The 27,904-nt window shown below is 37.3% G+C and overlaps 1 protein-coding gene across 1 annotated transcript; it reads right to left on the bottom strand.

Annotated features, from left to right (window-relative positions):
* Positions 1-712: 712 nt before the first annotated feature.
* Positions 713-27,904, bottom strand: LOC125241709 (protein ANTAGONIST OF LIKE HETEROCHROMATIN PROTEIN 1-like). Its single transcript, XM_048150311.1, has 6 exons — positions 27,775-27,904; positions 23,451-23,584; positions 22,548-22,676; positions 9,373-9,904; positions 2,606-3,160; positions 713-1,746 (listed from the first exon to the last, which is right to left on the bottom strand). The coding sequence occupies exons 5-6, from the start codon at positions 3,062-3,064 to the stop codon at positions 1,456-1,458; spliced, it is 750 nt and encodes a 249-aa protein (XP_048006268.1). The 5' UTR covers positions 3,065-3,160; positions 9,373-9,904; positions 22,548-22,676; positions 23,451-23,584; positions 27,775-27,904; the 3' UTR covers positions 713-1,455.

The raw sequence follows: 27,904 nt of genomic DNA on the forward strand, positions 1-27,904 counted from the left end.
GACGGAGATATCGTGGAACAAACATTAGAAAAAATAAAACACAGACGAATTGAGGACCACCTTGCTTGAGATTTGGGGCGGCGGTTACATTTGTTTTCGTGAATTTGTACCGCAACAGAAATAATATAAAATCATCCGTGGCGTGGTCGTTCTGTATAGTATCACACTGTATAACCGCACGCATAGCGAATGGTTGAAATGTGAAATCTTGAGCGTTGCGAGAGTTTCAAGGCACGTGTGCCACCATAATACCAGCAGCAGGGCGGCAGGTGTGGTGAAAAATGTTGTGTTTCACTCTCACCTCGCTTCGTGCCTTGAAATCCTCACAACGCTCAAAATTTCACTTTTCGAACCCCTCGCTACGCTCGCGGTTCGATATAGAAATCTTTCGCTTGCTCGGGTCTTTCACGTGCTGTTAAACAATTTTTACCCCTTGTAAAACAAATAACTATTGTCTTTTAACCATTTAGTTTTCAAAGAGGCAATGTATTGCGAAATTTGTTGTTTAAGGGACTATCCCCACTCAGGCGACGCATATATGTCCTGAGACGCAGAACGGACGTCAGCGCCACGCCGCCCGAAGAATAATTTAAAAAAACGTCTCAGTACATTTTGTATAGGAAGGACGTAAGACGCGCCCGGCGACGCGTCGCTTGGCGCGCACCGCGCCGCCTGGGGCGCGCCAAGCGACGTCCATTGCGCGTCCTTCCTATACAAAATGTACTGAGGAGACGTTTTTTAAATTACATTCGGGCGGCGTGGCACTGACGTACGTTCCGCGTCTAACGACATGCGTCGCCTGAGTGGGGGTGGTCCCTAAAGTGTAACAGGCTATGTCAATTACAACAATGATGGTTTACCTATCTACCTTTAGGTACATAAAACTAAAATAATATTATTTGCAGGTGTTACACAAAACATTACTATTATCCGGGAGTTGCTGACACGTGTATTTAATATGGACGATAAGCACATTACATAATTTATTAATCAAAAAAGATTGCTGTACTTAACAAAAACATGTTTTTTATGATGCTCAATAAAACTGATTTGAAGTATAATTTTTTTTCCTTATCAATGTATGTCGACCTGAATGTATTAAGGTGGGTACTGACCAACGTTACGAGGTGTAATGTAACATGTTACATAGCGAGCATTCGTGTAGTCAGTACGTCGTGTTACGGGGAAACCAGCGAGCGACGAGCCGCTCGTTGCTCGCCTCGAGTGCTCCACCCGCCTGTCGGTTTTTTGACGAATCCTTTGACTGTTACGCGGTTCAGTCAGTACGCCGTTGCGAGTCGTCACGAGCGCACGTGGACATCGCAAGTGATCACCCGTTGTTCCTCTCGTATTTTAAGTTTCGTGAAGCATGGAGTGGAATAAAGAAAAAACTTTGTATTTTATTGAAAAATACAAAGAAGAAACACTGTTGTGGAACCCAGCTCACCCAGAGCATTATAACAAATTAAAGAAAGAAGACGCTTGGGATAGATTGGCTTCGTTACTCGATATTCTTCCTTGACACCCAATATTTACATACAAAAAATTATATTTCGCGTCAACAACTGCCAGTAATACGATGCTGAAGAAACCCTTGTAATTATAAAATTCACTGCCACTGTTGATCGGTGATTGCAGTAAAATATGTTTACCGTCGATTGCACCTAAACAATGTGGAAAATTCCACAAAGTATCATAGTCATTTGCTACAACCAGCCATTGCTCCGGTGTTTCTGGCATCTGAAATAATAATTAATAATAATTAATTTTCAGCTACGTGGACATGAAGGTGCTTCAGAACAACTGCCTGATGATTGCCATCCATCCGCCAAAGAAAGCGACAATGATTGCCCTCCGCCTGCCAAAAAAAGCGACAATGATTGCCCTCCGCCTGCCAAAAAAAGCGACAATGATTGCCCTCTGCCTCCAAAAAGGAAGAAATCAGTAGCCCCAAGCCCAGAAGAGATAATGGTATCTACTTTAAATATATTAAAAAAGAGAACCGAGCAAACGGAGGCAACTTCGCACAGACCTGACGAATGTGAAGCCTATGGTATGTTTTTGGCAAATAAATTACGATCTTATTCAAAGACAACACAAATACATGTGCAGCATTACATATCAAATATATTGTTTAGTGCTGATCGCGGACAGTTTGACTATGTTGGAAATACAATGAACAGCTACAGTTATTCAGGCTACTCTACACGACCACAAACTTCAAGAGCCTCATCGATGCCACAGACCGAAACGTCCCATCAAAATGACTATGAGCCACAGCAAAGCCCTGAAACTCCTCATCACAATGATGCCTCATCGATGCCACAGACCGAAACGTCCCATCAAAGTGACTATGGGTCACCTATGAGCGAACAATTTATGTCAGAATTTGGTGATTTAATTTAATTTGATATGTAATGACTACATTTTCTTAATTAATACATACATAATACATACCTTTACATATTCTTTTAACACTTTCGCTACCAAGAACCCGACTGTCGGGCACACCGCTCGTAGAAGCGTAGCCGATTACATGGGTTTCCCCGTATGTAGCGAAAATGTCGTAGCGCCGCGTAGAGCCCGGTTTAGAAAGTGTTAATGCTCCAATAAGGGCTTCGCTGACCTCTTTCACTATAAATCCTATTCGTTGTTTTGATATCTTGAAAAGATATTGCATACTAGTATAGGAATCTCCTGTAGCATAAAAACGAAGCGTTAGTGCTAACCGTTCCGTGACACTGATAGCTTTTCTATAATTTGTATCGTTTTTATGTACTTTTGGTCCAATTAAATTCAATAGTTCTTCAAAATCAATCGGAGACATGCGTACAAAGTTTTTATACTGTCCAGTAATCATTTGGTTTTTTAATATTGCTATCAATGACAAACCACCACATACGCCTCTATTTTTAAATAAGTTTGATGTCCAGTAACGTTTTTTCTTTTTCTTCATTTGGATGAAACAATAACTAAGTAGAATCAAAGATCCCAATACGTCTTGCTGTCGGCCATCTTGGAGTGAACTGGCGGCGAAAGCGGAGCACAGAGTTTTGACGAGCATGTTACGTCGATTCGTCGTTACTGCGTAACATGCTCGATGCGTAACACGCTCGATGCGAATGTTACATTACACCTCGTAACGTTGGTCAGTACCCACCTTTAAAGAAATAATCATTTTTCATATACAGACCTACCTACATCATTCGGCGCTCAAAGTCCGTATTGGTTTTATCTTTTCGGGGATTTGTCTACATTATTATTATTTCATTGGATGAATTACTAAAGACCTCAAAAACATCTTTATTAAAAAATCACTTTCTCTATAGTTAATAGATTCCAGTACTTCACATAAAATATGTATATAAAAGTAAAGAATAACAGAAAAAAAAACAGTGTAACCACAGTGTCCGCCCTTTAACTTAAACGCGATAAGTACATAAAAAACCTACTAGATATCTTAACGTTTTTGAGATATCGCTATTGAGATTAGAAGGCTAGAACAATATTGATAAAAAACTAAGTCTTAGACACCCAAAAGCGCGGAGGTGTATAGCTAAATAAAATTTTATTTGAAGACTTGACAGATGGATTTTATTATTAAGGGCCAGTTACATCAACCACATTTGACAGACACATCATCATCACGCAGCAGACGTCTATGGAACTTCCCATACAATAAAATTTAACGAACCCTTTAACGGTGACAGACGGTTTGATGCAATCGGCCCTAAATGTTGATAGGTGAAATGTACAGACATAAAATACATATAAAGTACAGCGAAAAATGCAACTGATCCATTTTTTCCATGTATCGCACTACTGAGTTCAACATGTATTCACTGAACACGCGTGCCATATATTACTACTGGACACTCTTATTTAATAATGCAAACATGGGGAAAAAGGGATCAGTTGCAATTGCCTCACTCGTTTTTCCTCAAGTTCTTAATTTTTGCCCATTCTGTCTTATTCGTAATTGTTTTTCGAAAGTCGAAGTAAGAATAAGACAAATAAGTAAGAATAGGACTAGTTTCAGAACTTGACAAAAACAAATGGGACGATACCCCTATCTTCTATTCAAAGTGTTCTAACAGAATATAACTATACTGCAAAACCCGACTAAACAAAACAAGGAAAAGCACGGTTTTTTCTAAATTAAATATTTGTAATAAAGGCCTTTTCGCCAGAGGTTCATGTGACTTTATTGCTGTTAGGTCACGAATCTATTATGTACACATTTTATCATGTAACAATCATGCATTTAAGGTTAACATATCTCAATATCTACCCACAGGTTGATTCATGATACATGAGCAAGACTGAGGTTCCCACTGCAGTAAGTAATATGTTACTAGGATGTATACAACTTTTAGTAAGCTTTTCGTATACCTAGTATGAAAATTTAAAACGCCCATGGAAACCCTTAACTAAAAAACCTAAACCACATTTGTGCTACTTATACTAATACTGCCATGCATCCCTAAATATCACAGATTTTCTACACGGCTTGAAACTACATATTTGTACAAAAATTCTAGATAGCTTCACTCAATCTGGTGGTTAGAAAACAAATGAATAATGGTATGTATATATATATACTTGTATAGTAAGTAAGGTATAGCGGGATAATTTCGACTGGGGGACAAATGCAACTACATGCAACTGATCGATTTTTTTTCCATGTTTTACAATGTTTGCAATTTTGCATTATCAAATTGAGTGTCCACCTGTTGTCACACTATCTCCCATTTCCCGAAAGGATCGTGGTCCGAGTCCACGCGGTATATGGCACGAGTGTTCAGTGTTCAGTGGATACATGTGGACCTCAACTTAATAGTGTAATAATGGGAAAAATGGATCAATTATAATTGCCCCCCACTCGATATTTGCCCCGCTGTACCTTACCTTAAACTTTTTTGGACTCTAGTTTGTGTTTGGAGTTTTGGATAAGAAACAATTGCTTAGAAATCTACTGAATAAGCAGGTTCAATCCTGCTCACGTCTCCTGAATCACCCTGATTATACATGTTCAGATGCGACGTTAAGCGTCATATATATATATATAGGTAGATATTATACTAAGAAATAATAAACAAAATGGACTAAGGCGCTCTACACTGATCTCACCGCCGACGATGGCCCAAAAGAGATTAGTACTATACGTATAGAAACAAGTTGGCTCGTTTCAAGTGTGTGTGTGGATTGAGTGAGCACCTTCCGAAAATAAAAAAAAATATGCTGATCATTTAGTAAAAGTTCTAAAACAATTGTAAAACGAATCTCTGAATTTGTAAAAAGATAAATCAAAAGATACAGCCATTAACATGTGCTCACTCAGTTCTCACAAACTACCAACGAAAACAGTGAATATATTCATTTAACATATAATATTTATATACTAACATTTAGTAAAAAATAGGCCAACCTACCTCTATAAATATTAGATCACCTAGTTACGTATTTAATTTTTTACAAATAGTTTCTTATGCTCACTCAATCCTCACACTTTTGAAAAGCCGAATTTTGATGAAAAACATAAGATTTAGACCGCTATTATATGTGTATAGTTTAGTAAAAGTGAAATGGGAATTTGTAAAATACAAAACGAACCACTAACGTGTCAGGTTTTTTTATAATAAATTTTTGTAAGTGCTCACTCAGTCCACACGTTTTGAGAAAGTTAAAAATGTAAATATCTTACGATTTGTAGCACCTAAGACACTCGAAAGTACTTCAACATTTAGTAAAAAATTTTACTAAATATCCACCATCTAATATTTAAAATTCGTTGTCTGGTTTTAAAGATATTCAGACATAACTTTTCTCATACAAATGTATCAAGTAGGGTGACCACACTATGTCGGCTCCTGATTTTCCCCACCTTCCCATTGTCATATTGAGATTGGGAAGTTTCGTTCAATTTTGATAATAGTTTATATTAAACTAATACCATATTAATTCTCCATCTGCAAACTGTTTTTAGGTTATGTTCTTGGCCTAGTGATGATGTGTATTGTGTAATTTTTATCGACGTCAGGATAATAACCATATCGACATTCATGCATTAAAAAGGACATGAATGATAATTGGTAAGAAACAAAGAATATAATACTTCACTAGTAAGAAACCAGAACCTGGTAATCTAATCGTGCTAACAGATGAGCGTACCGGATTTGTAAGTGGGAGCGAGAAAATAATAACTATTTCTCGCTCCCATTTACAAGCTAGCAAGCATCCATATGGATGACCTTGGTGCGGTACGGTGCTCGTACGGTCATGTGTTAGCAGCTTTACAGCGTGCGTAGCCGAATGGCATTACTCCGACGCCAAACGAAAACGAAACGCCGTGCCAGTTAGTCTGGCTCTGTCGCGCCAGTACGCACGAGCGATATAGATGTCGATATGGTTATTATCCTGACGTCGATAAAAATTACACAATACACATCATCACTAGGCCAAGAACATAACCTAAAAACAGTTTGCAGATGGAGAATTAATATGGTATTAGTTTAATATAAACTGTTATCAAAATTGAACGAAACTCCCCAATCTCAATATGACAATGGGAAGGTGGGGAAAATCAGGAGCCGACATAGTGTGGTCACCCTACTTGATACATTTGTATGAGAAAAGTTATGTCTGAATATCTTTAAAACCAGACAACGAATATAAAATATTAGATGGTGGATATTTAGTAAAAATTTTACTAAATGTTGAAGTACTTTCGAGTGTCTTAGGTGCTACAAATCGTAAGATATTTACATTTTTAACTTTCTCAAAACGTGTGGACTGAGTGAGCACTTACAAAAATTTATTATAAAAAAACCTGACACGTTAGTGGTTCGTTTTGTATTTTACAAATTCCCATTTCACTTTTACTAAACTATACACATATAATAGCGGTCTAAATCTTATGTTTTTCATCAAAATTCGGCTTTTCTAAAGTGTGAGGATTGAGTGAGCATAAGAAACTATTTGTAAAAAATTAAATACGTCACTAGGTGATCTAATATTTATAGAGGTAGGTTGGCCTATTTTTTACTAAATGTTAGTATATAAATATTATATGTTAAATGAATATATTCACTGTTTTCGTTGGTAGTTTGTGAGAACTGAGTGAGCACATGTTAATGGCTGTATCTTTTGATTTATCTTTTTACAAATTCAGAGATTCGTTTTACAATTGTTTTAGAACTTTTACTAAATGATCAGCATATTTTTTTTTATTTTCGGAGGGTGCTCACTCAATCCACACACACACCGTTCCAATAGGCTAGTTTTATCGTTGATAAATTAAATAATAAGTAGTTTTTATTTCTAAAATTGTAAGGATCCTCCTCACCAGGAAATTCAATAGTCAGCGATCAACACTTATAAATTGTACCGACACTGTATCACTATATGACTGTATTTGTTATGGCTAATTCGCATTAGGTGGGGTGGGACCAGTGCCTAAAATCGACTGTCAAATTTAAAGAACCTAAACAACTAAAAAAAAATGAATCTGTCTTCATATAAGTCAAATATAATAACAAAAATGTTCCGTATATTATATTACTTAAGGTAACTTAACTAAAACGTCTATAACGATTACAGCAAGATCACTTTTTCGCCGAAACCGGCACTAACTATGAATTAATTATAAGTAATATAATTATATAATTAGAAATGTTACCGCATATCAGTCTGACTCTGAATCAACTAGGGGCTAATATAATAGAAGACAGCGTGCCTCCGCAGTATGTGGTCGTTCGCAAGTGAGTATTCATTGGTAGTGCTACGATTCCTTAATTAAATTTATTGACTTAAGTAAACATAAGAAAATTTTTGTATGTTCATAAACGTCCTTTCCTGCTCTCATAGCATTCTCCAAAATTTTGTCGGTGACATCGGATTTGTAAATTTTCAACAGCTCCCATTGCCAAAATGCAGATAACTGACTGGGGTCAAACTTTTTGGAATTAGTGTCTCTAAATGAAAAACAAAAATAGTCTTTTGAGCAATGCAAAGACAACAAAACCTCGATGGGCCTTTTGGTATCTTGTCTAAGCTTTAGCCTAAACTTGATGAGACAATGAAAGTGATCAGGTAAATCTTCATTTAAATCTAATAAGTGTAAGCCGTGGGCGAGCAAGACTTTTCTAAAATACTGAAATGGCACCAATGTTTTGTTATTAGGGAAATTGGGGCTGTCTAATAATATGTGTGCATCCTCAGAGTAATTATTTGAGGCGAGAGCATTATGCGAGTTGGTAATGGGCGATTGGACGGAGACGGCTGTGTTGACCAAATGATGTGGCAGACTACTCTGGATAGTGTTAAACGCCCAGATATCTTCCTGGTTATTTAAAGCTCTCGCTGTCATCAACTCTGACGGCGGCTTCACTTTGATACGTGGTTTTTCTAAGACGGGAGCTTCTTGCTTTTCTTTTTCACTGGCATTTACAGACAATGATGTCGTCGACATTATGACTGGCAAACACATATTATCGTTATCGACTGGCGCATTGTCAAAGCCGTTGCTGATTAAGTTTGGCGGCATTAAAGGTCCTTCATCAGTAGCAACAAGTTTCGTTTCAGATACATTGGTCTTTTTAGGCAGTTGCCTCGGATTGGCAACGGGAGTTTTATTTAGCAATTTATTTCTATAGTTGGAGTCGTTCGATTCACCCAGAGCGCCAGCAAATGATGAATCTGCGTCAGTTTGGGACTGGAGTGATACCAGATCGTCACTTCTCACTTCGGGAGCTGTAGCTGCCCCTTCTACACTGCTATCTCTAGAAAATGAAACATCGTGCAAGTATTTCCAGCACGCATCATCATTTTCTGATTCTTCACGAGACTTTAATTTTGTCATAATTCTCACAAAGTTTGATCCTTTTTTCTGCATTTCATTTGTAGTAGGCGTCCATGTAATATCTAAATCTTTATGTTCCATATATCTTAATAGACCGTTACAAACAAATCCCTGTTTATTTAATACTTTTCTACCTAAGCTTAAAACTTTGTGTTTAAGTGAAGATTCAGAAAATGACGATTTATTCAAACCATCAGTGTCTGCCTGAACTTTCTTAATGTAATTTTTGTGGCACATAGTAACAATATTTTGGATTGCTTTGTAATCAGCAACTTCCGCTTTAATTTGCTGCCGTTGTAACATTTTTCTCTTTTTACCTAATTCTGTAGGATTTTTCGGACAGTCAGAAGAGGTATCATCTAGGTTGATATATTCAGGGTTGTCGGCCCCTGTTTCATTGGTGTTGGTCTGGTTATCCGCGTTTGCTATGTTGGTGGAATCTTTGTTTTCTTCCAGTATAACAGTTTCTGTGGAACTAATTGATTCGAGGCGGCCAGTTTTTCTTTTCTTACCTTTGATGATTTGGTCATCACTGGAGTCTGACGATAACTGTAGCCTCTTAACTGCCAAATTCTCGTTTTCGTCTGGTGCGCCTTCCTCGAAGTCATTCTTCAAATATATTGAGTAATGATACTGACTTTTGCCTTGTTCAATTATCTTATTTTTATTAATACATACATTTCGTAAACAACCAGTGCTATTTTTCTTGTCATCTATTTTATTCATTCGCACAGTCAAATAGTTCTTAAAAACATTCTCATGTTTTTTAATAAATCTTTTGTGCGTCGGGGAATGCTTTTTAATTGACTTTGCCGTTAGAAAGCTTTTACTGCAAATTATACAAACAAAATGTTTTTTAAATGCTTTTTTCCATGAAGATTTATTCTTTTTACGGTTCTCGTGTCGAGCAACTTTAGTGGCGACATCTGGAGCTGCGGCCACTGGTCTCTCTGGCTCGCTAGGCACGGCTGCTTCAGCCGAAGCTGGCGATTCTTTCGGAACACTTTCAGCATTTGAAGGTATCGGCGATTGAACATCTTTATTCTGAAAATAAACATAAGGTATCTATAAAATTCGTCCTGTCTACCGTGGTTCTCACAGGACATATATTTCACATTTACAGCAAAGTGTGAATGAAAAGCTTACTACTACTTTTTTTCACATAAATCTTGAAGGAGTACGAACTCCAAAGTAGCAAGTTACGTAGAAAGGTATGCTGGGCAGAAAAAGGGTAATTAACTAATTATAAGACATCTGTGAAAAACGAATTGATAGATGTCTACAAATATACTTGGCAGTGCTACGGAGCGCCGTCTAAGTTGCTATTTGGAGAATACGTCATTTCGTGAAGCATGGGATGTCAACTAGGGGACCCGCTTGGCGCAGGCATCTTTAGTCTAGTCATCCACCCAATCATATCAAATTTAAAATCCAAATTTAATTTGTGGTATTTAGACCACGGGTCACCGGGAGAAGAAGGTTTAACAGTTTTAGAGGATTTAAAATTAATTATGGAAAAGTTCTCGGAAATCGGATTGTCACTTAATCCTGCAAAGTGCGAAATTTTGTTACATGACCATCTTCCGAAATGTCAGGAAAAACGAGATTTCGTCTAATTTTAATGCAGTTTTGCCGAATATTTTAATTTGTTCAATATCAACTCTCACCCTTTTAGGCTCACCAATTTTTAACGAGTCCATTGCACCCGTCATTAACTACAATCTAAATTTATATAACAGTACGTCGGAATTACATCATCCGCTTCTGCCTGTTTACCCCGAAGTTTATGTACTTGCTCCGTAGCTGCCCAGTTTGGAAATATCCTTCAATTATTGCGTCCATTGATATCTCCCTTTAGGATACACAATCCAAAGTTTTATGGCCGCTGTACACATGTGGCCAACGGTTCCACCAACCCTTGGTGGAACCCCTTGGCCAAGATAAGAGCCGCTGTTTACACATTGGCGAACCAATCACTTGGCATTGGCTCTTCATGAAAGATGGACGTGGAATGGAAAATGCTAGGAAATTCTAGGTCATTTACGTTGTCAGCAAAATTTGATTAAAAAATAATAACCCCGTAGTAAAATTAAATTATTTGAAATATTAACAATTATTTGAATATTCTGATAAGCACATTTATCTTTTTTATGCAATACATTAAACATTTGCAAGGTTATTTTATTTCCTAAAATCAACACTATTATTGGCATAGATAAACTTATTATTTTTGTAAATATTTCACTACTGTCCTCTCTGACGGCTGATGACAAACTGAATGAAGCGCCAACGTGTAAACGCAGTTGGCCATTGGCGCCAAGATCCTATGATGTGTGGACAAAAAACCGACAGCACCAATCGGTTGGCCGGCCAGCGCTAGCGCCAACTGCCAACATACGGCCAAGTAGCCCTCTACACGCTTGGCCAAGGGGTTCCACCAGGGGTTGGTGGAACCGTTGGCCACATGTGTACAGCGGCCATTTAATATATCGTTTGAGACTAGACAATGGACACAGGCGGTTCTCCCAATTAAATTTGGCGGGCTCGGAATTCGCACTTCGGCTAGTACCGCTTTACCTGCGTTTCTGTCCTCCGTGTACGACTCTCTATCTCTCATCGGTGTCATTCTAAACCTTCCACAGATACTCGATGATGAGGCAGCGGGCCTCACGGAGGCCAGAGAAGCATGGTGCTAGTCGTGCCCGAGTGCGGACATCCCAGATGCTAGACACGTTCAGCGGGCTTGGGACTTCCCTCGTCTGGAAGCAGTTCATGCCTCGCTCATTGAAAGCAGCCAGGACGATTTGTCGCCCTGGCGGTTTCGGCCCCCGAGTCGGGCCATTGGTTACAGGCTCTCCCTTCCAAACCAATAGGCACTGTTTTGGACCCGAGCAGCTTAAGAATAGCTATTGGTTTGAGGCTTGGGTGTAGGATATGTGTTCCCCACACGTGTGCTTGCGGCAAGGGGGTAGATCAGCTGGGCCGCCATGGCCTGTCTTGCGCAAAAAGCGCCGGCCGTATATACCGTCACGGTACCACCAACGATTTGGACCCTTGGTCAGCAGACATGAAGGCCTTTGTGAGGGCTCTGTCGACTCGGCTGGTGGACACCACAGGGGACCCCAGGGCTGGCGCGTACTTCTCACAGCGTATTGCCCTGGCGATACAGCGGGGATATGCTGCTAGCGTAATCGGCACCACAGTATAATAAAGAGTACTATCATACAGTTTGGCCACTCCCGCTCCCCACTGAAAGCGCTGCCCACCCCCTCTCGGTTACCTCACAGTTACCGCCTGTCAAAACGCGAACAGTCAACCTGTCATATCTCACTCATACAAGCATGCTACGCGTTCACCTACACGAGCTTAGAATGTGTGCTAATAGGAACACGCCTCTTTCATATTTGATCGCCAGTGTCCGAGATGTGTCGGCACCATGCCGCAGGCGGAACAGGGGTGTTCTTGTTATGATTGGGTTATCCTAGTTAATTATTAGTGATGTAGTTTAGAATATTTATAATATAAGTTAGTTTAAGATTTTTGCATGTAATGTCACGTGTTATTATTACATTACATTGCACACCTTAAACTTCGCTCAATAATTAGATTAAATTAATGTTATTTTTGCATCAAACTGCATTTAAAGAAAAGTATTTTATTCCAAATAAAGGAGTTTGTATACAGGAAGCGAATTATTTTTCTTTTCGAATTATCTTTCATTTTTCTATTCTTTGAGTCGTAATAGAAGTTTTGACTAAACTATTTAAAATATATATATATATATATATTTATTATCATCATAATCACAAAAGATGAACAATATTCACAAAAGCATCCAAAAAGGGTTTACTTTTATCAAAGAGGATCGAGTATTATAGAGAGTTACTGTCGAAGTAAAATGTGTAATCACAGTGCATAGACTGCCATCTCTCGACACAGGCTTAAAACTATTGGACCTCAGTTTTGACAATTTGGCCCATATTCTTAGCTTGATATGTCATATATTAATATTAGCGCCATCTACCTGGCCCCTGTTTCAGTTAAAAAGGCTACTGTGCATTGCATAGGTATTCAACTAAAAAATAAATAAGTTACATTACAGATTTATAAATAGAGTAGGTTACCTACTTAAAACTATCATAATTCTAAAAGTACAGCAAAAAAAGATGGTAAGCCATATGTAATACTTATTGCTTATTAGCATTTTAATGAGTCAACAGTTGTACTTTATCGCATCAGCGTAAGGATACATAGGTAGGTGTATTTATTTGTAAACATTAAGTAGCTCTGTCTAGGTTATTTCTAGTTATTTTAGAACTGTTAATAAGTTTTCCGTGTCTTCATAAGACATTAGTTCTAGAGCTTTCTTTGTAACTTTTTTACATTCTGCGTAGCATAGATGATATATGTGATAATCTGCGTTTAACTTATTGTACAGTCGCGGTCCCAGACATATGTAGAACCGCTGTGAAAAGGCATGCTTTTGGTCAGTCAGCCGGTTGCAAACCAAATCTTTCCGTCTCTTGTTAGTAATGTCTGAGTTGTAAGGAAGTAATTGTCAGTGACATATGTCGAGCGACAATTGTCGATGACAGGTGACAAATTACAATTTTATAAAATATTTTCTATAGAATTGCTTACAAACATGACAGGCATTTTGCTACAATTGTATGTATTACAATATTTACAATGATGTTGTGAAACAATAATTATTATTTCTAGGCGACATATTTGTAGAATTGTCGGTGAATCTCGACAGGAGGATTAAGATGTGTCGAATTGTGTGACAATTGTAGTAATTTGTGGTTGACATACGCGTTGTTCAAAATGGCTGCCCATGCGAGTAGTATAGTGACACTATTAGTGACAGTAATTCCTACATATATACTTAGGTTTTCGTACTTATACCTTGTACTTTTGGCTCTTGAAAAAAGTGTAAACAAACCGGAGCTGTCAAATTTGAGGGTTGTTTTTTAGGTAACGTTTGGTTCCTGATTTTTTTTCTCTATTTAAAAATAAATTGAGTTGACTACTATTTTCCATTTCATTCCACTAACATGTAATTTCGTTTAATTTGACGAACATAATACACCTTCATGAATACAAGCATATCGTCATTACATTTAATTAATATAATTATTTTCTTCAGGAAATCTTCAACCAAAAAGTACCCAATTTGGCAGAGGTTTAAAACTCATATTGGTTGCATTTTAATCTGGGTGTAACACTTACGCGATTTTTAATTTTATCTGACATTTAGACATGCTTATTATCAATCATCGTCATCATCATCATCATCATCTGTTCCAAATTTGATATTTGTGTTTTCGAGCTTCCGTTTCTCCGTATGAGATGATGATTGTTATATTTCTGTATTTTTTTATACTAGATGTAGTTTAGTTGATTCAGTAATATTTATAGGTACCACACTAAATTTTGATGAAATTCAGAATAATATAAAAAGCGATAGAAATAAAATTAAGATTATCTGTGCATGAAATAATAAAAAAATATGAAAAAAAATATGTTCTATTATAGAATAGAACGACATATTTTTTAATGGTGAAAATATATGTATGTATATTTTTAAGTAAAACGCAATACTATATACACGTTATTTTATTGTGGTGAGGACGATGAAGATGATGAAGATGAAGACGAAGATGATTCTGTCACATTTATTATTATTCTGTCGGCTAAATCGTCAATCTTGTTGTCTAACTCTTTCATTTTCTTCTCTTCCTTGATGACAATCATGTTCTTCGCATCTTCTCCAGTTTTCTGGTTTCACATTAGCAATATGCGTTTGCCGACCCATTATAAACTTGTAATTACATTCGTCTTGTCTAATTGTACATGTGTATTTGGTAAAATTAAGCGAAAGTAGGTATATTTTTTTGGAATGGAACGGACTACACTAGTGAGGTCAATTACTTATTTTTGAATACGAAAATTTTAACAGGAACCAAACGTTACTGATAAACAACTATATGACGGTTTGTTAACAGTTTTTTAAATACTCAAAAATACAAGGAATCGCATTGTTACTCTCACCTTACTTACCATTTATGCGTTTATAATCATTAAAATTGGCTCACCATGAATAAAAAGTACCAAGTAAGTAGCGACCTACAATTTTGTTCTTCGATCTGGCCTTAAAAGAAAAGGTTCACTACCCCTGGAACTGTCAAATTTGACGGCTCCGGTTTGTTTACACTTTTTTCAACAGCTAAAAGTACAAGGTATAGTTAGGAGTTCCTGTTACTTCACCGTCGATATAAGTTTCAATAATGCTACGTAAATATGAAATTAAATTTGTAGCAAACGGATATCTCAATTTATTTTTATCATTGTACCGTCGGCAGCAATGTTACTACCTTATTACAAGGGCATAAAGCCTACCGATGATTAGTTAAGAGTGTTGCTGTTAGTAAACGCTATTGGCCCCTTCGTAACATTATTAGTACTTAGGTATATTTTTGAGATTTCTCTGCGTTATATGTATTATTATACTAAATTGTGTTTTTAAACTTATGTATCATAAAAAATACTAAATACCTATGTACCTAAATAGCTATCATTAATATCATTTTATACAAATACCCTCAAATTAATTTGAGCGTTTTTAAATGAACGAGTTACTTTCGTATTTAGGTACACCGAATTCCAAATTCAAATATTTTTAGTTTAGTTAAGCATTTTAACTATTAGTTTAGATTAGTTTTAATTTGTTTTATTTGTATATTTTTATTGTAGTAATGGTCAATGTTTTTACTTTTTCTTCTTTTATTCACGTTTATAAGAAATAAATTTTATATATCTTAATAATTAATAATTCAAACTTATTAAATACTTAGTATAGTGCCAAGTTAGGTATATATCTTAACGTATGCGAAATAAAGTTTGCACAAAGTTTATATACTAAGTTTAAAGAGTAAATGATTCCATATTTAAAATTAGATATTATCTTTTGTTTACTGTATTATCTGTCAAAGTATTGTACAGTTCATTCGCTTGTAGGATTTGTATAAAAAAAATATGGCAAATCTCGAAGAAATACGTCGAAAAAACGTGTGTAATTTTCGCGACACACATCCAGACTGGCCGAAGTCGAGGATTGTTAAACACTTTACAGAAATGGGGGAGAGCCGAAGGACGGTTTATAATATATTATCAACCTATTCTCTTCGAAATACGACTACTAGAAAACCAGGTTCAGGCAAACTGTGTTCTTTAAGCCAATCTTTGAAAAGAAGCCAACTGAAGAAAATTACGGTAGGTCGGGTAGCTAAATCCTACAGAGAACTCGGAAAAAAATTTAATTGTGATGGCAAAACAGTGAAAAAGTATCTACATGAAATGGGCATTGTGAAACGAGCACGAAAAGTAAAACCCACCGTGTCCGAAAACCAAAAACTTACCCAAAAGAGGAGACTGACAACTTTGGTCCAAAACATATTTCATGCAAAAAACGACGTAGAGTGCATTATGGACGACGAATCCTATTTCACCTTAGACGGCAATGAATGGCAGGGAAACTTTTTTTTCCAAAAGGGCAATGAGCCAGCTGAAGAATCAGTGAAATACGTGGAGCATACTAAGTTCCCAAAAAAAGTTTTGTTATGGCTTGCAATTAGTCCTCGCGGCATGTCGAAGCCGGTATTGAGTCTGGTTTAGCAGTCAATGCTGAACGATACATGCAGGGTTGCTTGCCAATTGTACGTGATTTTATGAAAACACATCACAGACGAGTTAATGTTATATTTTGGCCCGATCTAGCATCCAGCCATTATTCAAAAAAGACCCTGGCTAAAATGGACGAACTAGGAATCCCATATGTGCCAAAGGATTCAAATCCGCCTAACGTACCACAACTTCGTCCGATTGAAGATTTTTGGGCCAATTTAAAAAGGCGTGTTTATGCAAATAATTTCCGACCGAAAACTATACAGGCTTTAATTCGAAAAATTAAATTAGAAATAAAGAAAATGCCAACATCGACTTACACAACCGCCATGAGTAAAGTACCAGTGTCCGTCAGGATCGCGTGAACGATGTCTGAATCGTCACAAAATTTGCACCAAATAACTGTACCTAAACTGTACTAAACTGTACCTATAGCGAAAAAAACTGTACCTCAAGCAATCACGCATTAAATAGATAGCTACATGGACACGCCATTCTGACGTCAGGTTGGCGCGCATAGCCGTGTATCGCCCCAACGTGTGGGAACTATGTTCTGGATCATATATCAATAAACTGTACCTAAACTGTACCTCATAAAACTGCCAAAAATAATATTTAAATCACACGTGATATCGGTCAAAACAACGACAAAAATTTTTACTGCTCATTATGTTATTATGTATGTTTTGCCTATCAATTTGCAACAGGCGCTTGTTTTCTCGTAATACATGTTTAAAATGTTTTATGGGGACCTAGGTTTCTTTAGACATATGAACATGAAACTTCGTGTTTAGGGTAATAAATTAAAATGGAAGAAAAATAATTTCAACGTTGGGGTGTGGGCGATGGGCTGGCTACTTGTCACATCAATATCACAGTAACGTTTTCTTTCATGTCATTAATGGCTAAGAAGAATGGCACTTACCCTTGAGCAGTTTCATGTGCTCTGCCTACCACGTTTGGGAATACACGCACAAAAAGATGCATAAATTAAGAATTACAGTATTTTTCTGCACGTGCGAAGCCGCGGGCAAAAGCTTGTAATATTATACATATGTATTGCCACAGAATATTATAATTATGTATACCTACCAAGTGTATTACTTACGAGATAACAAGCACCTGGTGCAAATTGATCGGCAAACATGCAATACATGACATGTCATTCATGTTAATAAATGAGCAGTAAAAAATGTGGTGATTTGACCGATGTCACGTGTGATTTATATAATTTTATTTTGACAATGTCCCAAAAAAAAACAAATACTGCTTAACGATGTCTTCTGTGACCTTCTATGACTGATTGAACCTCCGAGTTCAAATCCTACCTGGGTTGTCCACCTGGGACGCTGCGCCGTCCTACTGGCCATCATAAATATCTTTGGGCATATAGTGTGGATGCAAACCTCCGTGAACTCGGCGTCAGCAAGAACTGGCGAGATGTCGCTCTGGACCGCGTAAACAGGCGTGCTCTTGTATTGGAGGCCAAGACTCACTTTGGATCGTCGCGCCAACAAAGTAAGTATAGGTAAGTTCAAATCCTAACATATAATCCGAGAATTAATTTTTATTAAGCAGAAACGTCTGCTAACGATTCTAAACATTTTTATATTAAAGGAAAAAATGGAAAAAATTTACGCTTCCGGCGGGACTTGAACCCGCACCATTTTTGCAATCCGTGCAATGCTCTTACCAATTGAGCTACGGAAGCCACGCCGGACTTCGCAAATCTTTCCATGCCTTTCCTTTTGTACACACGTCTTGGGGTGACGTCTAGCGCCATCTACCGACAGACTATTACATCTTGTAACGGCACTGGAGTCTCAAGTTATATTGAGAATTCACCAGTAGCAATGTGCTAACCCATACTAAATTAATTTTTATTAAGCAGAAACGTCTGCTAACGATTCTAAACATTTTTATATTAAAGGAAAAAATGGAAAAAATTTACGCTTCCGGCGGGACTTGAACCCGCACCATTTTTGCAATCCGTGCAATGCTCTTATCAATTGAGCTACGGAAGCCACGCCGGACTTCGCAAATCTTTCCATGCCTTTCCTTTTGTACACACGTCTTGGGGTGACGTCTAGCGCCATCTACCGACAGACTATTACATCTTGTAACGGCACTGGAGTCTCAAGTTATATTGAGAATTCACCAGTAACAATGTGCTAACCCATACTAAATTAATTTTTATTAAGCAGAAACGTCTGCTAACGATTCTAAACATTTTTATATTAAAGGAAAAAATGGAAAAAATTTACGCTTCCGGCGGGACTTGAACCCGCACCATTTTTGCAATCCGTGCAATGCTCTTATCAATTGAGCTACGGAAGCCACGCCGGACTTCGCAAATCTTTCCATGCCTTTCCTTTTGTACACACGTCTTGGGGTGACGTCTAGCGCCATCTACCGACAGACTATTACATCTTGTAACGGCACTGGAGTCTCAAGTTATATTGAGAATTCACCAGTAACAATGTGCTAACCCATACTAAATTAATTTTTATTAAGCAGAAACGTCTGCTAACGATTCTAAACATTTTTATATTAAAGGAAAAAATGGAAAAAATTTACGCTTCCGGCGGGACTTGAACCCGCACCATTTTTGCAATCCGTGCAATGCTCTTACCAATTGAGCTACGGAAGCCACGCCGGACTTCGCAAATCTTTCCATGCCTTTCCTTTTGTACACATGTCTTGGGGTGACGTCTAGCGCCATCTACCGACAGACTATTACATCTTGTAACGACCTTAATTGATTTGTTTATAATTTGGATGTTTAGATTATTGCAATACGATAAGAAATCTGAATTCAAAGGTTTATTATTTTTTGCTTTTTAGTTTCTCCGTGTTTTGTAACGCGCTTATTTTTGAAGGCGGTTTTATTTTATGTTCATGTTTGGAGAGAGTTAGCTAATTACACACAAATGTGATGTTTGATAAGAATTTAACTATTACCGCCAAATGCTTTTACTCTGCTCAAAAAATAAATAAATAAATATGTATTGTGGACACCGTACACAGATCAACTTAGCCCCAAACGCAGCAAAGCTTGTACTATGGGTATGCTAAGCGACGATATACATACTTACATATGTACAGAAATAGTGATTTATAGCTGAAAAACCGTTTATAATTAGCTATTAATAATGGAGGTCACTGTCCTATTTCCCAAGGCTTCGATTTGGACACCTATTTTGAATAGAAGGCTGGGTAAGCAAAGTTGCAGCATTTGACGATACTTATTATTTTTAATGCGTAGGTAAGTGCGTTTTCACATTATCCGATCCGATATCGGATGTCGGAAGGATTTCAATAGAAAAAATCCAATATGATGCCTGTAATGTATGGGATAACGGTCCGACATCCGATATCGGATCGGATAATGTGAAAACGCACTAAGGCAGAAGTAATGAATAATTTATGTGCATTTAATACGTCATGTATTACGAGAAAACAAGCGCCTGTTGCAAATTGATAGGCAAAACATACATAATAACATAATGAGCAGTAAAATTTTTTGTCGTTGATTTGACCGATATCACGTGTGATTTAAATATTATTTTTGGCAGTTTTATGAGGTACAGTTTAGGTACAGTTTATTGATATATGATCCAGAACATAGTTCCCACACGTTCGGGCGATACACGGCTATGCGCGCCAACCTGACGTCAGAATGGCGTGTCCATGTAGCTATCTATTTAATGCGTGATTGCTTGAGGTACAGTTTTTTTCGCTATAAGTACAGTTTAGTACAGTTTAGGTACAGTTATTTGGACAAGTACCAGCAAACTGTCGAAAAGCAGCACGCATGGGGCCGAATTACTTTTTACACTAAAATTTGTAGTATATCATTTATAGAAATACATATTTTTTATTACTATATTAAAGATTTTTGTATTTTATAAGGTTACCAACTTTGTGCAAATTTCATTCCGCATACGTTAGATATTTCTTTGTCATACACCCGTTTCAATCAAACGTTGAGCTATTCCTTTATATTTAAGTATTAACTTTCATTGCGGATGTTAATTTGTTATCAAATTTATCAAATAACACGAATTTGCGGTCGGAAATCAATTTTAAGATAGTCATCTTTCTTATTATATCCATACTGCAATATTGTTTTTGAAGCAAAATACTAACACATAACCAATGCCTACTTGATACACATAAATAATGTTACCGAAGAAAATTATATAATGGTGGGAGAGGATTTAGGTAATGAATAGTTTTAAATAAGTTTTATCGAAGTTAATAAAGGCATTTATATTTATAGTCAGCCAATAAACATAAAAATATCCATTAAATAAATTTACTTACTTATTGCCATTTGAGTCAACTACTATTAATAATTTGATACATTTGTCCCTATGGTTAGGCGTGACAATTGTATTCTACAATTGTCGCACCTGTCAGCGTGGTGAAACCAATAATTCTACATATGTAATATTTTGTGACAATTGTCGCACCTGTCACCTATATGAAATTGGGGCCTGAGCGTACCTCAAAGGTGTAATGCCATCTAGGCCACCGTACCTTTTTCTGTATGGCACTGAAGTACGTTTTTTTCTTAGACTTTATCTGTCTATACGGAGTTATATGTGTCTTTGCTTTTATGTTCCGATACCATAGCTGGGCATTAACTCGTTAATCCGTTAATTAACGAAGTTAACGTTCCGATGAACGGATTAACTTTTAAGTTAACTTCAAAAAGTGTTAACAGACTCGTTAACTTCCGTTAAATTTCTCCGAGTCCGTTAATCGTTAATCCAGCAGGGCAGGCGCCATCTGTGCTGCGAAAAAACACGTTCTGATCGCTACTATAAAAGCCCGAAATACGGAAAATCCTGGGGTTTACCGGTAATTCCTAGGTTTTGCCGATGTCGATCGCGATTCACTTCCTTAGTCTCTACCGCACCAAGTGCCCTAACAGTCCCGACACCACCAGCATCACGCCTCCGCCTGCTGTGATCTTGCAGCCCTCCTGACACAGCTCTCGGCAGTAGCTCAGGCGATCACTGCCTTCCACATGCAGCATAGAGTTCAATAGGCTTGATGTACTTCGGGCTTTTATAGTAATACATATGTATAATAGTGAATTACTTATACAGCTAAATACCTACAGTAAAATTTTATTTATTTCACGTGTTAACGGATTATCGATTAACTTTAACTTACGTTAAATTTGTCGAAATGTATCGGTTTAACGATTAACGAAGTTAACTTTTTTAGTAACGGATTAACGATTATCGAAGTTAACTATTTGATTAACGGTGCCCAGCTATGTCCGATACCTTTTTTTGTATCGAAAAAATAATACATTATGCGACTCATATCCCTATTAATATTTTAAATGGCTACCTGAAATCCGCTCTCTAATAATAATGATGATGTCTCATAGAAAAAGTATTGTATACAATAGTGATATAATCAAGCTGTTCACTCTCGTATCACTCAGCAAGCTTCGTGGGCTAAACACGGTTCTTAACTGAAAAGCTCTCTATTATATCACGATTTCATAAAGTAATTTTATCATATTATATATTAGTAGTATTGATTACTAAATCCCGGAAATTATTTGTATTTTGTATATACACATTCACTACCGGACAAAAAATGGCGCACGGCGCACTAGGTCACAAACCGGTCGTAATTTGCAACAGCCCGCTTGTATGGCGAGAAGTGCCCACGGCATCCGAGCAGTTTACAAGTGCCCACCAGGCAGGTTCTTGGTGCCGAACGTGTTAAAATAATTTAATTAATAAGGCAACTCCATAATTGCTCAATTTTTGTTGAGATTTTGGCAACTTTAGGTAAATATGTAGGTACGCAGAATTACCGATGCCTGATCATAAATCAACAAAATAATTTATTGATGCTTCTGCTATTAATGCATGCAAGAGATCATGTAAAACCCGAGTTTTACATGATCTCTTTGTTTGATATTTGAAGAGTTTGTTGGGCACTTTTATTAGGATTTATCTGGTATACTTACGTTTTTAGACAGCTTTTCATGTAGCTGTTTTTGCTTATGAACATATAATGTTTTCATAGCATTATAATCAGTTAACATGCCCTTGCACTTTTTGCAGATCAGCTGTGGTAATCCATCAAACGGATCAACCTGAAAACATAATCTGGAGATAGAATTATACATGTTAATTATGAAGGAGTAGCCTACTTATTGGGTTTTTAGGGTTCCATAGTCTACTAAGAAGGAACCATAGTATTGTGAAGAGTGTTTTTATTTTATTAAAATTTTCGTCATATGGATGCAAAATAGCGCTGAATGGTAACTAACATACTAACTCTACACCATGTCCAATAAGTTCGAATACTCATATTTTACCTCTAAATATTTCAGCTCTAAAGATATAAGGATCACAGATTATCAAATTCTTATTTAAAGGGTGAATCAACTTTTTCTTGCCTGTTATTGCCATGGTTACGGTCCCCTGAGTCACGCCGGTTTTATGCAAAATTATAGTACTGAAATTATGCAAACATGCATGTAGTCCATGTTTGTAGGTGGCAAATTGAGGAGAGTTGTTAACACCAGAAAAATACATGTTTGCACATGGTTTAAGTAGCATAATTTTGCATAAAACCAGCGTGACGCAGGGGACCGTAACCGTAATGCTCCATACAAACGTCCACCCCCTCCATTTTAGGTAAGTGGGAGGTTAGAAAGAGGCAAAAAGTAGCCTATGTCACTCTCCATACCTTCCTCTATTTCCACTTAAAATATCAAGTCAATTCGTCGCTTCGTATTGACGTGAAAGACGGACAAACACTTTCCCATTTATAATATTATATAGTATGGAAGTATGGACTCGCATGGTATTCAAACTTATTGGACAAGGTGTATATCAAATTGCTATGAAAACTTTTATCTCACCTCTATCCCAAAGCAGAAAAGTATTTGCCCCTTAATGGAAGGTACAATTTGGTACGATCCAGGTTCATCCAAGCACAAGCGGCATGTTATAAATAATTTAACATCAACCTCCTGGTCCATTGCCATCCTGGTAACTGAAACGATAAAATTGTGTTAGGCCGATAGTACACTATCATAGAAATATGATCATATATTATACATGCCCTTTTTCTTCACGTTTGAGATAACCTAACCACAAAATTAAAATTTTGAAAAAACCCCCGACCGCGACCTAGTGGACCGATTTTCATGAAACATGGCTAAGAACACTCCCGACTAACTCAGCTTTCAGACAAAAAAAACTAAATCAAAATCGATTCATCCGTTCGAGAGCTACGATGCCACAGACAGACACACACACAGACAGACAGACAAACAGACAGACAGACAGACAGACAGACATACACACAGACAGACAGACAGACATACACACAGACAGACACATCAAACTTATAACACCCCTTCGTTTTTACGTCGGGGGTTAAAAAAGGGACGAAGTACGAGGAACGATACGAGGATACGAGGGTACGAGGATACGAGGGTACGAGGATACGAGGGTACGAGGATATGATACGAGGAGGTGGGAGGGAGTACGAGGGAGGGAAGGGATACAGACCTACAGTGCCGGACAAAATGCATCATACACCGACGTATAAAATAAACTTTCTATCATAATTTCTTTACCCTTAAACTTAACATCACAGTTGTATTGGAAAACTTTTAGCTAATTTCATGGCGTACAACATACAGACAATAACATATCAATGATCGTACAATTATTTTCTTACATGAGTATAAATAAGCAAAGGCCCAGCAGAAGGCCACTTCAGCTATTTCAACTAGGGATGTTACGAATATTTGAATTCGTATTCTTTTAAACATTTGCATTGACATTCGCATTCGCTTCAAACGATGCGAATGTTTTGCGAATGCGAATATGTGCAAGTCGCAGCTTGTTCCTCGCCCGCGCAGGCCGCTCCAATTGCTACTTGTCGACTGTCGACTCGCGCATGCGCAGATAGCTCAAATTCGTACGGCGTAAAGTTCGTACTCGGCATTTTGACCAATAGTAAGCATTTTTACCCAGCGGGTTGTGGGTGATTGCTTGGTTTTTATTTTGGTTTTTTATGAAATTCAGCAATATTATTCGCATTCGCACATTCGCATTCGCGAATGTGACACATGCGACATTCGTGACATCCCTAATTTCAACCTATGCAAAAGCTGAAAGTGTCAAAGTCAAATGCATACCATATGGCTATAAAAATATTTACTCGGCACACGAACTTTTTGAATGACTTTGCTGATTATGCTAATTTTGGAATGTTTTTATTTACTGATTATGTTGTGTTGATTATGATTATGTTAATTTTATGACATATTATGTTACTGCTGTACTTTATTCAATAATTTTAGAATTATTATTATGTTGTTATGTAGTTAATTGATTATGTTAATTCTATGTTACATTATTTTCCCCTTCAACTTCATGTAAATATTTCTACGCCGTTGCATGCCGGCAGAATATGCTGTTCTAACACCTATTTTACTAACAAAAACTGTACCATATTCTCAGAAATAAATGATTATGATTATGATTATATGTATAAATATCAGTACTTTTGGCTCTGGACGAATTTGATCATACAGTAATTAAAATACGAATGAAATGCAATGTAGTAGTGTGTATGGTTTTCATCTGCTTTAGATATCGCTGATTGTCTCGGAGGAACATTTTCAGTAAGAAACTGAAGGTATTTATCTAACCCAAGCTTTTTCCTGTGTGTCTACTAAAGTAGGCAAAGTGGGTATAATTCAGAATGACATTTGATATTTTCTTTATTTTTCCAAAAACTTCCTTAAATTTTGGCTTGGATTGATTACATGAGACCATGTTAGCCATTCAAGCTATTCATTCCTATTAATCATAACAAATGCATGAGATATACATACTGGTATTGTCTTTCAGCCATCGCCCGTCTGAATATATATGATGTGTTTAATAAAGATGAGAGTCAAAAATATATGATGCATTATGTATATACATCACTATGCATTTAAGGGCTAAGACACTAGTTTCTCAGAGAAATTAATTATCAACAACCTAAAGAACCTTTCCTTTAAATTAAAGAAATCAATAATAACAGGTCTACACAATATTTTTACTTATTGTTGATGCACATGTAATGTATGATTTTTGCTGAGATAATTAATAGTACCTAAAATGTTCACCAATCACAAAGTAGACTTTGCAGTTGCAATAACGCTATGCAATCAAATACAATAAACTGAGTAGTACTACATGAAACACCAAATTGTTAACTGCCAGAACCCCAGATGTTTTGAAGAGTTGTTGACAGTATGAGGACTGAGGGTGGCCTACTACTAGCTACATTACCCCCCTGATGTTAATTCGCTAAAGCACATATTCAAACTCACAGTAAATATTAAGAAAAGTAACAATAAATATAAATATGGCATGCATGCATCGTGATGTGGTGGCAGTGGACGGAAACCTCACGCCGCTCTCCTTGGCGAAAGAGAACTGGCGCAAACCTGTGGTACTAAGTGCTGCGGACCGCAAGGCGGTATGGAAGAGCAAGCAGCTACACGGGCGGTTCTACAAGGCCCTCACGGGACCCGATGTAGACCTGCTCGCATCGGTGAACTGGTTACGATTCGGGGACCTCTTCGGAGAAACTGAGGGTTTTGCCTGTGCAATTGCGGACGAAGTTATGATGACGAACAACTACCGGAAATATATCCTGAAGGACGGCACGGTCGACATTTGTCGGGCATGCCGCCGTCCCGGAGAATCACTCAGGCATATCATTTCCGGTTGTTCTCATCTTGCTAACGGTGAGTACTTGCACAGGCATAATCTCGTAGCCCGGATCATTCACCAGCAGCTTGCTCTTCAATACGACCTTGTGGACCGCGAAGTACCGTACTACAAGTACTTACCTGCGCCAGTTCTTGAAAATGGCCGTGCCACGCTCTATTGGGATCGATCTATTATCACTGACAGGACTATTGTAGCCAATAAGCCTGACATTGTGATAATAGATCGACCGCAACGCCGGGCCGTGCTCGTTGACATCACCATCCCCCATGATGAGAATCTCGTGAAAGCCGAGAAGGACAAGTCCAGTAAGTACCTAGACTTGGCTCACGAGATAACCACCATGTGGGATGTTGATTCAACGATCATTGTCCCGATAGTCGTTTCAGCGAACGGTCTCATAGCGAAGAGTCTCGACCAACATCTTAAGAGACTCTCGCTCGGTGGTTGGATAAGGGTCAGATGCAGAAGGCGGTGATTTTGGACACAGCGCGGATAGTCCGACGGTTCCTCTCTCTGCAGCCCTAACCACCGGCAGCTTGGGCCCTGCCCCGCTGCTGGCGGCACCCTAGGTTAGGTTTTTTATAATATGTTTATATTTTTTTTATTGTTTTGTAAGTGGTTTTGTATTTTACTTTTATATTCGTATTATAAATAACCTAGCCTAAGATTTGAAAGAAATAAAGAGGAATATAAATAAATGTAAAAGTTCATTTCTATGTACCACAGGTACATATCAATTTATCAAAGAGTAAAAATTAATAGACAGTGACACAAATTAAAAGACTACAAACAATAATCATTGGATATATAGGCATTCTGTAAAGGAATTAAATTCTTGAAACATAATAAGCTTACACAATCAAAAACTATTACAATTCGCTATATAGGTTGCCGTTCCCGTCAAGCATAGGTGAATACGTTTGCATTTACACAAAAACACAAAATTCAATTGGTGAAAACCATTTGAAAACTTATGCTTGAAATTGTAGGTCTTGCTGAAATCAAGTTTCCCTTAAAAAGTTGTTAGAAAGTGATCTTTGAAAACTTTAAAACTAGAGTGGACATTAAGGTAGGTTAATGTCCACCTTTGTTTCAAAAATTGTATGGTTTCACCATTAATTACACTGGTAGAATTTTAATAACATGTCGCAACTAAGGAAGGCCCATAAGTTCTTTGCAGCTCGCGTAAACCCCGTTAGTTCAGAATTCACAGAGTTCGCATTGCATGTAATTCTAAGATGTCTTTAGAAATAAGGTAAAACTAGCTTCACAATAGAATATTCATGAATAAATCGGAGAAACGGAAACTGAGACGACGTAGAGAAAACACACTAAAACCTAACTTAACCTCAAGACGCCATTTCTAGGTAAATTCACAAATTACATCTATTTCGTAAGTAAAGTACATAAATTATTGAATATAAGAATAGAAAAACTTACCAAGATTATAAAAACATTAGAAATAATGACTGTAAAGTACAAAATTACGTATTGATGTGAATGCGAACTGCATTCGATGTAGCTGTCGTAGCTGATGTTGTCTTGTGAATTGTTGATGTTGAGGGAACAG

This window comes from Leguminivora glycinivorella, chromosome Z (genome assembly GCF_023078275.1).
Source record: "Leguminivora glycinivorella isolate SPB_JAAS2020 chromosome Z, LegGlyc_1.1, whole genome shotgun sequence".
Taxonomy (NCBI): domain Eukaryota; kingdom Metazoa; phylum Arthropoda; class Insecta; order Lepidoptera; family Tortricidae; genus Leguminivora; species Leguminivora glycinivorella.